Genomic DNA, 14,008 nt, shown 5'->3' with positions numbered 1-14,008 from the left:
CACACTGATGACGTCATCGGTGGCGGCGCAGCGCAAATGCCTAACACCACCATTAGCGCCCCTACTGAATATCGCGGGAGACGCAGCCAGTGGCGCTACAGCCACTGACTGCCTCTTTAGGCGCTAACAGGTGGCGCTACTCACCCAATTTCTCCCCCTAAGAGACAAAAGGGATGATGGTGCGAGGCAAAAGGAGATGGTAATGGGATGAGTTAAGAACCAAAAGATGGCTCTGGATGAGGTGTAAATGGCAATGGCAGAATGAAACCTCTAATCTAAAACAGTTTCCAAGCGATAATTTATTTTACAATTGTTAGTACAGGCAAACCTGCCAAGCAGAAACTATCATATAATTTCACATTGAGTGCTAATTAAATATAGTTGTTCGATCCAGACACCGGATCTTTGCAGAGTGCATATTCTTCTATTTTGAGCTCCGAAGCAGAACTCTACTGGCTTGCAAAAAAAAAAATCCATTAATTCATAGCAAGCCAACTGGCCGCCAAGCAATCTATCGGCAATTGGGTTATTTTCTACCTACTACGCTGAACTGTTAAAAAAAAAGGAGGAAAAAAAAGAAAAGATAAGATGTGAATACTTATTCTGCAGAGCCCATTACGTCGTAAGATACTACTTATACTTCTGGCTGGGTACACATGCCCTTGTAGACTGATGCCATGGCGTTGCAGGTCTGTTTAAGTTCGGACTCTAAAGATCTGATCCTATCCAGGATGTTCAGCAGCTCCTGCAGCGTGTCCTCAATCAATTTGTTCTCATTGTTGTAGATTTCAAACAATCCTTCTTCTATCTTCTTAGAGAATTCCGAAACCTTAAAAATGACAAGAGGTTATGCTGCAATGTTCCCTCTCAATTTGTTTTTCCTCGGGCGCGGTCCCCTTTAAATTTGCCACACGCAGCAGCGCATGGGCGGTATCTTCCAGCGGCAACAGCTTGTGAACAATGTTCCCTTTAAACTGCGTGGATGCGCAGCGCTCTGGTGCTCCCGCGCAACGGGCTCACCGGCTTTTAAAATAGGGAAAAACTACTCAGGCGCGGAACTTTGAGTGGGCGGCGCACCCAAACAAAAAGTGAAAGGGAAAATTGTTGGTGAGCGGCCCGCGCGGGACCTCCCGATTAATGCGTGGCTGTGCACCTTAGGGGGACAATAGGTTATATATCTTTTCCCCCAATTCCACCCCCCACCCCGGTTCTCACAGCCAACTCTAAAAGGCTAGGGTGCAATTTCACTGGTGCCAGTAGCCCTCTGTTATTTCTCACCCACGTGGCCGGTCTTCACGTGCGAGTCTTGATAGCGAGGGAGTGGGCGTCATCAAGGCCGCGCCAATCCAGTTTTAATCCAACAATCAAGACGCGCGCTTTGCAGCATGGGAACACTAGGCAATGATCAGGAGGCAGATCTGGCTGATTTTCTGCCCCCCCACTCCCTCACCTGGGGATACTGAGGCCGACTGTAGCACCCCCAACGGCTGAAATCAGCAAGCTCGGTATTGATCTGGAATTCAACAGACACCGTTCTACACATGCCCTGACCACAATCCTGTACATGGGTAAATGATGGTGCGCGGGACTCCCTTTGTTCTACATCACAACCTTTGCTGCACTTGATACCCACAAGGAACAGCTGGCGAGTAAACTAGGCTGTTCTTCACGGGAGCTACAGAATGCCATGAAGAGCAAGGTCCTGTGAAAGAGATAATTGCCTTGACTCACAGACACATAACACTCTTCACGCTAAACAAAAAAGCTGCCTTACATAAATTAGGGCTTTTCAATGTTCAGAATGGATGTATAATTACCTTCAAAATAAGAGTGTCCTTAAAGCTGCTCATCAACTTGTGGTCCTTTATCCTGCTTTTGTTGATCTCGTTCACCAGTTGTTTCGTCCGTTCGCATAGCCCTTCAACACTGGAATCTGAGGCCGCAAAACAGTTTGAGGGCTTGCCACTGAAATCAAGTGTAGAATCCTCAACATCCAAGTTTGCCGTTACTTCGTCAGCTAAACTGCAGGATTCCGCTCTGTTGCAGGGGAGAATAAAATACAATCATGGGTCGGTAGGTGACTATGATACCTGTAGGCAAGTCATTCTTAAAATGAACACAGGTATAGAAACATAGAAGATAGGCGCAGGAGTAGGCCATTCGGCCCCTCGAGCCTGCTCCGCCATTCAATGAGATCATGGCTGATCATCCAAATTCAGTACCCTGTCCCTGCTTTCTCCCCATATCCCTTGATCCCTTTAGCCTTAAGAAATATATCCAACTCCTTCTTGAATATATTTAATGAATTGGCCTCAACTGCCTTCTGTGGTAGAGAATTCCACAGGTTCACCACTCTCTGGGTGAAGAAGTTCCTCCTCATCTCTGTCCTAAATGGCCTACCCCTTATCCTTAGACCGTGACCCCTGGTTCTGGACTCCCCCCGCCATCGGGAACATCCTTCCTGCATCTAGTCTGTCTAGTCCTGTTAGAATTTTATAAGTTTCAATGAGATCCCCTCTCATTCTTCTAAACTCCAGCGAATATAAGCCCAATCGACCCAATCTCCCCTCATACGTCATTCCGGCCGTCCCAGGTATCAGCCTGGTGAATCTTCGCTGCATTCCCTCCATGGCAAGAACATCCTTCCTCAGATAAGGCGACCAAAACTGCACACAATACTCAAGGGATATCTGCCACAACCATCCAACTGGAATGTGGTGGCAGCATCTGTCCCCTTTAGAGGAAGGAATAAGAGCTTCCCTTCCTGGATTGCATAAAGGCACCTCTAGCCAGCCATCTTCAGTTCTTGTTCTCTGTGAGTGCCATTACAAGAAGTGTTCAAGTAACCCAGGAAGATAAGATTAGTTAGAAAGAAAGTTAGAAAGAAAGAGAAAGGAGAGAAAGAAAGAAAGGAGAGAAAGAAAGAAAGAAAGGAGAGAGAGAAAGAAAGAAAGGAGAGAGAGAAAGAAAGGAGAGAGAGAAAGAAAGGAGAGAGAGAAAGAAAGGAGAGAGAGAAAGAGAGAAAGGAGAGAGAGAAAGAAAGAAAGGAGAGAGAGAAAGAAAGGAGAGAGAGAGAAAGAAAGGAGAGAAAGAAAGAAAGGAGAGAAAGAAAGGAGAGAGAGAAAGAAAGAAAGGAGAGAGAGAAAGAAAGGAGAGAGAGAAAGAAAGGAGCGAGAGAGAGAAAGAAAGAAAGGAGAGAGAGAAAGAAAGAAAGGAGAGAGAGAAAGAAAGGAGAGAGAAAGAAAGGAGAGAGAGAAAGAAAGAAAGGAGAGAGAGAAAGAAAGAAAGGAGAGAGAAAGAAAGGAGAGAGAGAAAGAAAGGAGAGAGAGAAAGAAAGGAGCGAGAGAGAGAAAGAAAGAAAGGAGAGAAAGAAAGAAAGGAGAGAAAGAAAGAAAGGAGAGAGAGAAAGAAAGGAGAGAGAGAAAGAAAGGAGAGAGAGAAAGAAAGAAAGGAGAGAGAGAAAGAAAGGAGAGAGAGAAAGAAAGGAGAGAGAGAAAGAAAGGAGAGAGAGAAAGAAAGAGAGAGAGAAAGAAAGAGAGAGAAAGAAAGAGAGAGAGAAAGAAAGAGAGAAAGACTTGCATTTTTATAGCGCCTTTCAGGATCTTAGGACGTCGCAAAGTGCTTTACAGCCAATGAAGTACTTTTGAAGTGTAGTCACTGTTGTAGTGTAGGAAATAAAGGGAGAACAATTTAAGAACTACACACACAGTAAACCAAATAAAGAGGGACTGGCCTTGGACTGGAAGAATTGTATCATCAGCCAAAGTGTATAAACTACAACCTGTTTATTTGGTTTGATTTGGTAGCCAAGAATCCTGAGCCAATGGCTGCGATTTTTCCTATCGATGTGGCCTGGGTGCGGGACAGCTGCCTTCGGGTTCCAGTCCCGCCCCCAACGACATCAGACGCACAGACGCGATTCTGCATCAATTGGCCTCGTTAAGCCCGCCCTGCGGGCTTGCCGGCCAATTAAGAGGAAGTCGGTGTCAGATGATGTCAGTTGATGACGTGTCATCTGCCGGTTTTCTTAAAGGGGCCACGCAAAAAAAAAATTGACAGCTGATTTTTCAGTGTTTGACAGCATTGAGGTGCTGCAAACACTGGCAATCAATGTACAAAGGTGAGCCCTTACACCCAGGCTCTCCAGTGACTCTCTCCTTAGGCTAGAACAGATGGCAGCTTCAGGTGAGGTTACAGAAGTGATCTGTCACCGGTGAGAGAGGTTCTCCCAATAAGCTGGGACAACACACACAATCCAAAGCTTGTCACCTACAGAAAAGTGTAAATGCATTAAAAATTATTTTCCCAACATTTGCTTACCTCTGAAACTCACCAGTGTACCAGTGGATCCTTCACACCACTTCAGCAGCTGTCATCAATGAAGAAACATTACAGTAGACCCACAGCACGCCACACTTACCTGGCGTGGTGTTCGGATGTCGGGAAGCCCGCAGTAGACCTGTTAAAATTGCAAAAAGCCACTTAACTGCCTGTTAACAACCTGTTAACAAGCAGTTAAGTGCCTATAATCCTCTTCCTGCCGCTAGGTGTCGGGTCCATGCACAAATCGGGGACCCGACACCTGGGAAGATTGTTTGGAGGCGGCTTGACAGTGGGTTTCCGACCCGCTGTCAATCTTTGCAATTTTGCCAGATGTCCCACCTCCAAACCCGCCTCCTGAGCGCCGTCAAAATTCCAGCCAATGAGTTACTAAGAGAGAACCCTATCCCAAACATCAGTGGTCAAGAGCCACGGACAGAGGGGGAGGTTATAGGAGCTCAACCAACATGACGTTCCATCGTTGAGCATCTTCTATTAATGGCAATACATCTAGTATACCTAGTGTGTGAGTGGGTATTTCATAAATCATTGCATTGCCGAGTTGAGTCTAATACACTGCATGGACAACCTGGCGTGTGGAACTACAAAGATTATCAGGACCATCACTATGAGGTCACTCTGTTTCCCAATCTAGAATTTGTCTCCTGTTAGGAAGATCTTTCCCTTGTTCACAGTAAAGCCCAGCCAAGTGTAAGACTGTATCACACAAGGCGTCAGCTTGAATGCTGATTCCAGTGAACATCTTAGTAATAGGTTATGGGCTACATTTTCCTCTTTTTCTAAAAAATGGAGTCAATACCTCCTTATTTTACCGAATTGAATGATTGACATCAAAACAATGGCTACACATTTTCTGATACACAAATTTGTTGGCAGAATTGACAGAAAGCCAGCCAATCATGGCACGCATGTGCTAACAGAATCACAGATTAGTACAGCACTGAAGGAGGCCATTCGGCCCATCGAGTCTGCGCCGGCTCTTTCAAAGAGCAATCCAGCCAGTCCCACTCCCCCGCTCTTTCCCCATATCCCTGCAGTTTTTTTCTCCTTCAAGTATTTATCCAATTCCCTTTCTGAAGGCTACTATTGAATGTGTGTCCACCGCCCTATCAGGCAGCGTGTTCCAAATCCGAACCATCGTTGTGTAAAAAGGTTTTTCCTCCTGTCGCCTCTGGTTCTTTTGCCAATCACCTTAAATCTGTGCCCTCTGGTTACCGACCCTTCAGCCATTGGGAACAGTTTCTCTTTATTTACTCTATCCAAACCCTTCATGACTTTAAACACCTCCATCAAATCTCCTCTTAGCCTTCTTTGCTCCAAGGAGAACAACCCCAGCTTCTCTAAGTCTGTCCTGGCTGACACTCCTGACGACCAAAGGAAGCTGCAAGGAGATATTGATAAGACGGTGGAATGGGCAAACAAAGTGATAAAGGGAATTCAATGCCAGTAAATGTGATGGAACAAGTCACGCTCACTTGCCCTCTCTCCCTAGCCCTTTACCACTGATGTTTGATGGTGCCATGGTTATAGATGTGACAATTAAAATATTTTTTAACAGTAGCCTGTCATCATGAAGGCAACATGAATGACATATGAGGAGAGATTTGGTCGATTGGACTTATACCCGCTGGAGTTTAGAAGAATGAGAGGAGATCTCATTGAAACTTATAAAATTCTAACAGGACTAGACAGACTAGATGCAGGAAGGATGTTCCCGATAGTCGGGGAGTCCAGAACCAGGGGTCACAGTCTAAGGATAAGGGGTAAGCCATTTAGGACTGAGATGAGGAGGAATTTCTTCACCCAGAGAGTGGTGAACCTGTGGAATTCTCTACCACAGAAGGCAGTTGAGGTCAATTCATTAAATATATTCAAGAAGGAGTTGAATATATTTCTTAAGGCTAAAGGGATCAAGGGATATGGGGAGAAAGCAGGGACAGGGTACTGAATTTGGATGATCAGCCATGATCTCATTGAATGGCGGAGCAGGCTCGAGGGGCCGAATGGCCTACTCCTGCTCCTATCTTCTATGTTTCTATGTTTTTATAATTAGGACCTGTTGTACAATTATATAAATTTATGAACTAGGAAAACCAAGTAAATAAATTATTACAATAACAACTTGTTGCTCACATGAAGGAAGATGTCGCAAAGCAGCTCTACAATAGGGAGGAAAAGAATATGACGGGCACAGAGCATAAGAAAGCAGAAAAGTGGAGGTTATGGAAAGCAGGGAGGGTGGTTGCAAGGTAGGAGGAACTGGGCAGGGAGTTCCAAAGGGCAGGAGTGTAGTGGCTGAACAAGCAGCTCCCAGCGTGGAGCAGAGGAAGTGAACGGTGAGAAAACCATCTAGAGGGTGAATGTGGGAATGGAGAGCAAGAGGAGAAAGCAACGGCAAGGTGCCACAAAGCCACGAGGAGGTTTGAAAACAAGGATGAGAATTTTGAAAATTGGTATTCTGGGGTATACAAAAGCCCGTGGAGCTTGGAAAGGACGGCGGTGATAGTGCAGGACTTAGTGCGAGTCAGGACCGGGGTGACAGGAGTGTGGGCGAGAATGGTGGGCTTGTGGCATTTCGAATGCGTGGAGGCTTGAAGCGGGAAGGCCAGCTCGGATAATGTTAGAAAAGTCTTATGTAGAGGTGATAAAGACATGGGCTAGGGTTTCAACAGGGCAAGAGGGAAGGTACAGGCAGAGAGGGGCAAGGTTGCAGCGGTGGGAGGAAGCCGAGTTCGGCTAGGCACAAGACTTTTATATTTTTTATTGGCAAATGTCTCATGTAGTTGTTCGCGATGAGTTGGAGGTTACGCTGTTGCAAGGCAGATGGTGAGGTGTGCATCTTTGCTGAAAGGATTTGGAAAGCAGCTTGTTAAAAATGTGCTCAGAGTCAATGAACTAAGTGTTTTTGATTGTTTCCTGTAAAAGAAATAGTGTGTTCCGCACCCACTGCCGATAGAGAAATATGTTTTCTCCATCCAGTATGTTCCCCGCCCATACGACAGTGACAAAAATAAATACATGTGTGGATTTAACAGGGGGGGGGGGAACAGCTATTTAAATAAGATATCAAATAGGAAAATATTTGTTTAAAGTGAAGCTTTTTATAGCGCTATATTAGATTTATATTTCGATTATTTTTCAATAATACGAGTGGACCTCCCGTGGCTTTGCCCATGGCAAGTCAGGCAAAATGAATTACCCGCCAAGTGCATTAATGAGGCTGCAGGAATAGGTGCAGGATTCTGCAACATGCTGGAACCCTAGAGGGTTGTGATCTTCACTCAGAGTTGAGAATCTTTGGAATTCTCTGCCCCTTAGGGCTGTGGATGCTGAATCGTTGAGTATATTCAATACCGAGACAGATACATTTTTGGACTCTAGGGGAATCAAGGGTTATGGAGATCGGGGTGGGGGGGTGGGGGGGGAGTGGAGTTGAGGTCGAAGATCAGCCATGATCTTATTGAATGCCGTATGGCCTACTCCTGCTCCTAATTCTTATGGAGCTAGTGGTTAGAAGGGTGCAGTTGCAGGTGTTACTGTGTGTCAGAGAATGGTGATGTCCAAATAAGGAGTGTGTGACATACAGAGAAACATTTATATATTATAGATATAAGTATTAGCTGTGCTCAGTCTTTGAATCTTTGCCAAAGTAACACCAGTTTGTTTAATGCGAGCAGAGGACTCGTGTTTGGATTATATCCCCCCCTCCTTGAAGTTCCACACACTATTCTCATTTAACAAAGCCTTATCGGTCCTTCATAAGTAAATTTTCCCTCTAATCTTTTTCAGCCAGCTCATGTCTACTTTTTTGTTATAAATAACCGGGGGGAAATAGAGCCCTGTATGATTAATACAGGGTGATTCGTTCCAGTAAAATCAAATGAATCACTTTTCAATCAGTGTGAGCTGGCATTATTACATCCAACATGACACTGCTAAATAAAACACTCACAATGCCCCATTCTGCATGGCACGACTACCAATGTGCTCCTCTCAGATCAGAAGCTGTATTTCTTACATAGTTATAAATGACACGATGCACCTATAGGCATTGAGTGCTCTCCTCCCCCCCAGCCCCCACCCCCAGGCCCGCAAGGCGTCCTCGGGTCTTCCCAGCCTTGCCTCCCCTCTGCGCGCTGACATCGGCTGTCCACACCCTTGCCTAGCATTGACGTTTTACTGAGGACCGTTCCCTTTGGGTCACCGGCGACTTAAGGCTCCCGACCCGATTTCCCGCTCCCTGACGACAGTCCTGCCGAGCTTCGGGAGGGAGACGGTGCTGCAATATTTAAATAAGGTCCGGCAGTTAAAATGCCCGTATCCTAACTCGCACCAAGTCACTTCACTTTTAAAATTCTCATCCTTGTTGTCAGATCCCTCCATGGCCTCGCCCCTCCCTATCTCTGTAACCTCCTCCAGCCCTACAACCCTCCGAGATCTCTGCGCTCCTCCAATTCTGGGCGCTTGTGCATCCCCTATTTTAATATGTCCACCATTGGCGGCCGCGCCTACAGCTGCCTAGGCCCTAAATTCCCGCCCTAAATCTATCCGCCTCTCTCTCCTCCTTTAAGTCGCTCCTTAAAACCTTTGACCAAGCTTTTGGTCATCTGTCCTAATGTCTCAGGTGGCTCAGTGTCAAATTTTGCTTGATAATCGCTCCTTTAAAGCGCCTTGGGACGTTTTACTATGTTAACGGCGCTATATAAATGCAATTTGTTGTTGTTAAAATAGCCCTGGCCTCTTGCCGAGATCCCCGTGTGGGGGTTTCGCTCTGACCCGCAACCCCGCCCATGCCCCCCCCACAGTAAAAACGGAGGCCTAAGTTTCAGAGTAATTATGCGTGAGGAACACCACAGCCCACCCTGATCCTTGCCTGATACTCTGCGCACGCATGCTTTCTAACAAGAGTCATTGGCTAGTGATTAAGGCCGGCCAATTATAGTGTCCCTCCTGCCAAACTGACTGAGATCACCTAACCCAACACAGAACAGGAATCAAAACTGGTCCATGCCAGTAACCCACTGCGTTTGCTAACTGGAGCATCAGGATGCAGAGGTGGGGGTGGAGAGGGAAAAGGGGCATCCAACCTTTTTCAAAAACCGTAGCATTCCAATTTAAGGTAGAGTGAAGCTTCCAGTACACTGTGAGTTTCAGAGAATAAACAGATACTTACCTGAAATATGGTTTCCATATTTAAGAAAAGAGATACTTGCTCTCGAGGCAATTCAGAGAAGGTTCACTCGGTTGATTCCGGAGATGAGGGGGTTGACGTATGAGGAAAGGTTGAGTAGGTTGGGCTTCTACTCATTGGAATTCAGAAGAATGAGAGGCGATCTTATCGAAACATATAAGATTGTGAGGGGGCTTGATCGGGTGGATGCGGGGAGGATGTTTCCACTGATGGGTGAGATTAGAACTAGGGGGCATAATCTTAGAATAAGGGGCTGCCCTTTCAAAACTGAGATGAGGAGAAACTTCTTCACTCAGAGGGTAGTAAATCTATGGAATTTGCTACCTCAGAGAGCTGTGGAAGCTGCGACATTAAATAAATTTAAAACGGAGATAGTTTCCTAGCTGATAAGGGAATTAGGGGTTACGGGGAGAAGGCAGGGAAGTGGACGTGAGTCTAGGTTCGGATCAGCCATGATCCTAGTGAATGGCGGAGCAGGCCCGAGGGGCCGTATGGCCTACTCCTGCTCCTACTTCTTATGTTCTTATGAAACGGGTGTTTTAAAAGAACACCGATCTTTAACCCGCATTCCTAATCTTCGGCAGATGCAGCAAAAACAGGAAGCACAAGAAAAACAATGTTTTGGGGGGGGGGGGAAATTCACTGCCTCTGTGCTGCCTTCTAAAGTTTACTTTATAATTTTTAAAATCGGAACCCAAGCCGAGGCATCTGATCAATCTGCGATTGAGTGCATGGACTTTATGGCTATTTAAATTTTAAAAGGCACCTCCGCCGCTCGTAGCCACACTGAACGCCGTGCATCCCTGGCATTCTTGGGTTGCTTTGGTGCAAATGACAGAGAATACATCAGATGCTCCCAGGTGTAACTCAAGCAGAAAATCTAGGCCATGTGGCCCACGCAGCTGCATAGTGCGCACCCAAGCAACCATCAAAAACAATGTGTTTGGACACCCCAGCAATATCGGTACATTGTGGGTCAGGTTTACTTCTGCTCGCCCATAAAAGGAGAATAACAACTTCAGTCCTCCTCACCTTAAATCTACCTCTGTGTAGAGATTCTTCCTGCAGCCACTTGTTTGTGGTGTGCTTTCATTAACGCTCCCCATCTTTTGCTCACTACCATAATCCTTGTCGGCCATGCTGATCTAAAAGCATAAGCAGAGTTTTAACAGCTTGCATCAGATATAATCAAAACAGACTGCGGATTCAAATATGTGCTTGTTTCATCCAATTATCTCCTCTCCTCAAGGCACTGCCTGATGCTGGGATACAAATCCATGAGGGATTTTCTTCCTGCTCAGCTCCGGATAACTTTGCAAGCCTGACTGGTAGGGTGGTCCGAGCTTGCCCACCCATCTTGGTGCAGAACATAGCACCGGGCGACCTTGAAACAGCCTCCACCACTGGTGCCGCTGGAAAGAAAGAAAGACTTGCATTTATATAGCAGCTTTCATGACCACCGGACGTCCCAAAGCGCTTTACAGCAAATGAAGTACTTTTTGAAGTGTAGTCACTGTTGTAATGTAGGAAACGTGGCAGCCAATTTGCGAACAGCAATGTAATAATGACCAGATAATCTCTTTTTGTTATGTTGGTTGAGGGATAAATATTGGCCAGGACATCTAATGCCACAGGCAGAGATTATATCTGGGGACATTCCTGATTGGTACAGCTCAGTACCCCACTACAAGGTGCATTTACCCTCACAAGGTGTCATAAGAACATAAGAAATAGGAGCAGGAGTCGGCCATTTGACCCTTCGAGCCTGCTCCACCATTCAATAAGATCATGGCTGATCTTCTACCTCATCTCCACTTTCCCGCCCTATCCCCATATCCCTTGATTCCTTTAATATTCAAAAATCTATCGATCTCTGTCTTGAATATACTCAACGACTGAGCCTCTACAGCCCTCTGGGGTAGAGAATTCCAAAGATTCACCACCCTCTGAGTGAAGAAATACCTCCTCATCTCAGTCCTAAATGACTGACCCCTTATTCTGAGACTGTGACCCCCTGGTTCTAGACGCCCCAGCCAGTGGAAACATCCTCTCTGCATCTATCCTGTCAAGCCCTGTAAGAATTTTGTATGTTTCAATGAGATCATCTCTCATTCTTCTAAGCTCTAGAGAATATAGGCCTAGTCTATTCAATCTCTCCTCATAGGACAATCCCCCCATCCCAGGAACCAGTCTGGTGAACCTTCGTTGCACCCCCTCTATGGCAAGTATATCCTTCCTTAGGTAAGGAGACCAAAACTGTACACAATACTCCAGGTGCGGTCTCACCAGGGCCCTATATAATTGCAGCAAGACGTCTTTACTCTTATACTCAAATCCTTTTGTAATAAATACCATTTGCTTTCCTAATTGCTTGCTGTACCTGCATGTTACATTTCAGTGATTCATGTACAAGGACATCCAGGTCCCTCTGAACACCAACATTTCCCAATCTCTCACCATTTAAAAATTCCTCTGCTTTTCTAATTTTCCTATAAAGTGGATAATTTCACATTTCTCCACATTATATTCGATTTGCCATGTTTTTGCCCACACACTTAGCCTGTCTATATCCCCTTGAAGCCTCTTCACAACCTCCTCACAACTTACATTCCCACCTAGCTTTGTATGGACAACCGTCTCAGAACCAGTCATGGTAGATGCTGCGTTAACGTTTCAGGTCAGGGTGCCATTGTCCTGCCAGAAGGAGCTCACCCAAAATAATAAAAAGCCAATGCGTCAAGCCTCGGTTAAACATCTCATCTGAAAGACGGCACCTCCGACAGTGCAGCACTCCCTCGGTACTGCACTGGAGTCTCAGCCTAGATTTTTGTGCTGAAGTCTCTGTAGTGGGACTCGAACCCACAACCTTCTGACTCGGAGGCGAGGGGGGGTGGTGGTGCTAACCACTGAGCGACGGCTGACGCATTGCTGTAACGTAGGAGGGAGGGAACTGGATTGCATAACGCACCGCAAATCGCAGAGTCGCCAGATCGCACGAACAGAACCAGTGACGGTTCAGCACATGAAACAACCGCCCCTCCCATCATTGGCGGGATGGGCTTCAGCCGGCCAAACGACACCCTCGTCCCCGACTGTCCTCTCACCTTGCACCGAACGCGAGGAAGCAGTGGTGGGACTTGATACCCACAACCTTCTGACTCGGTGGCGAGAGGGTGCAACCCACTGAGCCAGGGCTTGACACTCAAACTGGAGGCAGCAATTGGGAGGGTGCCATTCTCCTGCATATAACTATAACACAGTCTGCCAGTGTGTACATTGGCTGTGCATTTGGTACATGGAGACATTTAAGCTCCCCTTAACCCAATTGCAATAGAGCCCAGGTTCACCCCACTCTCTGCACTGACCCACCCTCCAGATTGACTATTAGTTTAATTGACCATTAGTTTAATTGGCATTCAGCCTCACCTCAATTATACAACCTTCGTGCAAAGAGAATTAAAAAGAGGGGTGTGTTTTTTGGGGACTCTTCTGGCTCCTCCTTCTGCCTGCCTGGGCCCGTTGCTAAGGGCCGCACCCCTCACCTGACGACGGCCACGCCCCGCCCACATCCCGCCGCCCACGTGACAACCTCATGACGTCAGACGCCTCCCATTCAAGGCGCCTGGTTCTCCCGCCCGCGCCCTCTGCCCACGTGGGCGGAACCAAGTGGCTGATTGCTGTGTAAAGTCCAATATTTTGAAATATGGGTCCTCCCCCTTAAATTTTCATTCTCTCACCCCCACCACCACTTTGCAAAAGTTGGACGGAATCACCTGCACTCTGCAAGACCTTTTTGCAACTCATTGAGATTTAAACTTCTCACCCATTTTGCAAATTCAGGGGTGCAACTAAGGTGTCACCCAGCCACAGCCACAGGCAGGATACCTCATTGCTGCTGCTTTGGTAATGTTCAATCCCTGCAGGGGCCTTAACTTCACATTGTGTCCCGTCCCAGCTCTTGATTTCTGGCTGCGCCGCTCTTTTCCCATGGCAATACAAGTATATTGACATCTCCCATCAAAAGCAAAACACTGCGGATGCTGGAAATCTGAAACAAAAACAGAAGATGCTGGAAATGCTCAGCAGGTCAGGCAGCATCTGTGGAGAGAGAAACAGAGTTAACGTTTCAGGCCAATGTCCCTCCGCCCGCTGAGTATTTCCAGCATTTTCTGTTTTTATTATTGAAATCTTCAAACTGATGGTTCAGCGGATGAAGGCGGGTTGTGGTGTGGAAGCAAACCCTGAAGATCAGGGAGGTCCCGGGTTGGAGCCCCAGTCTGCGCTGCATTCACTGATCTCGGCCAGTTGAGAAGCTAGAGTTAGCCGTCGCATTCTGAGCTTGGGAGCGGATCAATTGACCAGAATTTCCACTTCTGATTCCTATCCAGTGAGCACTGGCTGAGAGCATGCTTGTCTCGCCTTTGGCTGAACACAGGGTCGAGTGTTTGGCGGAGATGGCACATGTGGTCAAATAGT

The 14,008-nt window shown here is 46.6% G+C and overlaps 1 protein-coding gene across 2 annotated transcripts; it reads right to left on the bottom strand.

Moving 5' to 3' along the window:
• Positions 1-281: 281 nt before the first annotated feature.
• Positions 282-13,088, bottom strand: syce2 (synaptonemal complex central element protein 2). Of its 2 annotated transcripts, none has more exons than XM_085971702.1 (4): positions 12,959-13,088; positions 10,565-10,677; positions 1,818-2,037; positions 282-829 (listed from the first exon to the last, which is right to left on the bottom strand). In XM_085971702.1, the coding sequence occupies exons 2-4, from the start codon at positions 10,669-10,671 to the stop codon at positions 635-637; spliced, it is 522 nt and encodes a 173-aa protein (XP_085827828.1). In that variant the 5' UTR covers positions 10,672-10,677; positions 12,959-13,088; the 3' UTR covers positions 282-634. The 2 variants fall into 2 exon arrangements, with proteins under 2 accessions (XP_085827828.1, XP_085827827.1); XM_085971701.1 differs by lacking the exon at positions 12,959-13,088 and adding an exon at positions 12,637-12,870.
• Between the last annotated feature and the right edge of the window lie 920 nt (positions 13,089-14,008).

Source organism: Somniosus microcephalus, chromosome 31, assembly GCF_052327205.1.
Source record: "Somniosus microcephalus isolate GS21.2 chromosome 31, FLI_Smic_1.0, whole genome shotgun sequence".
NCBI classification, from domain to species: domain Eukaryota; kingdom Metazoa; phylum Chordata; class Chondrichthyes; order Squaliformes; family Somniosidae; genus Somniosus; species Somniosus microcephalus.
Note: the sequence above shows the minus strand (reverse complement) of the source record. Positions and strands in the feature narration are given on the sequence as shown.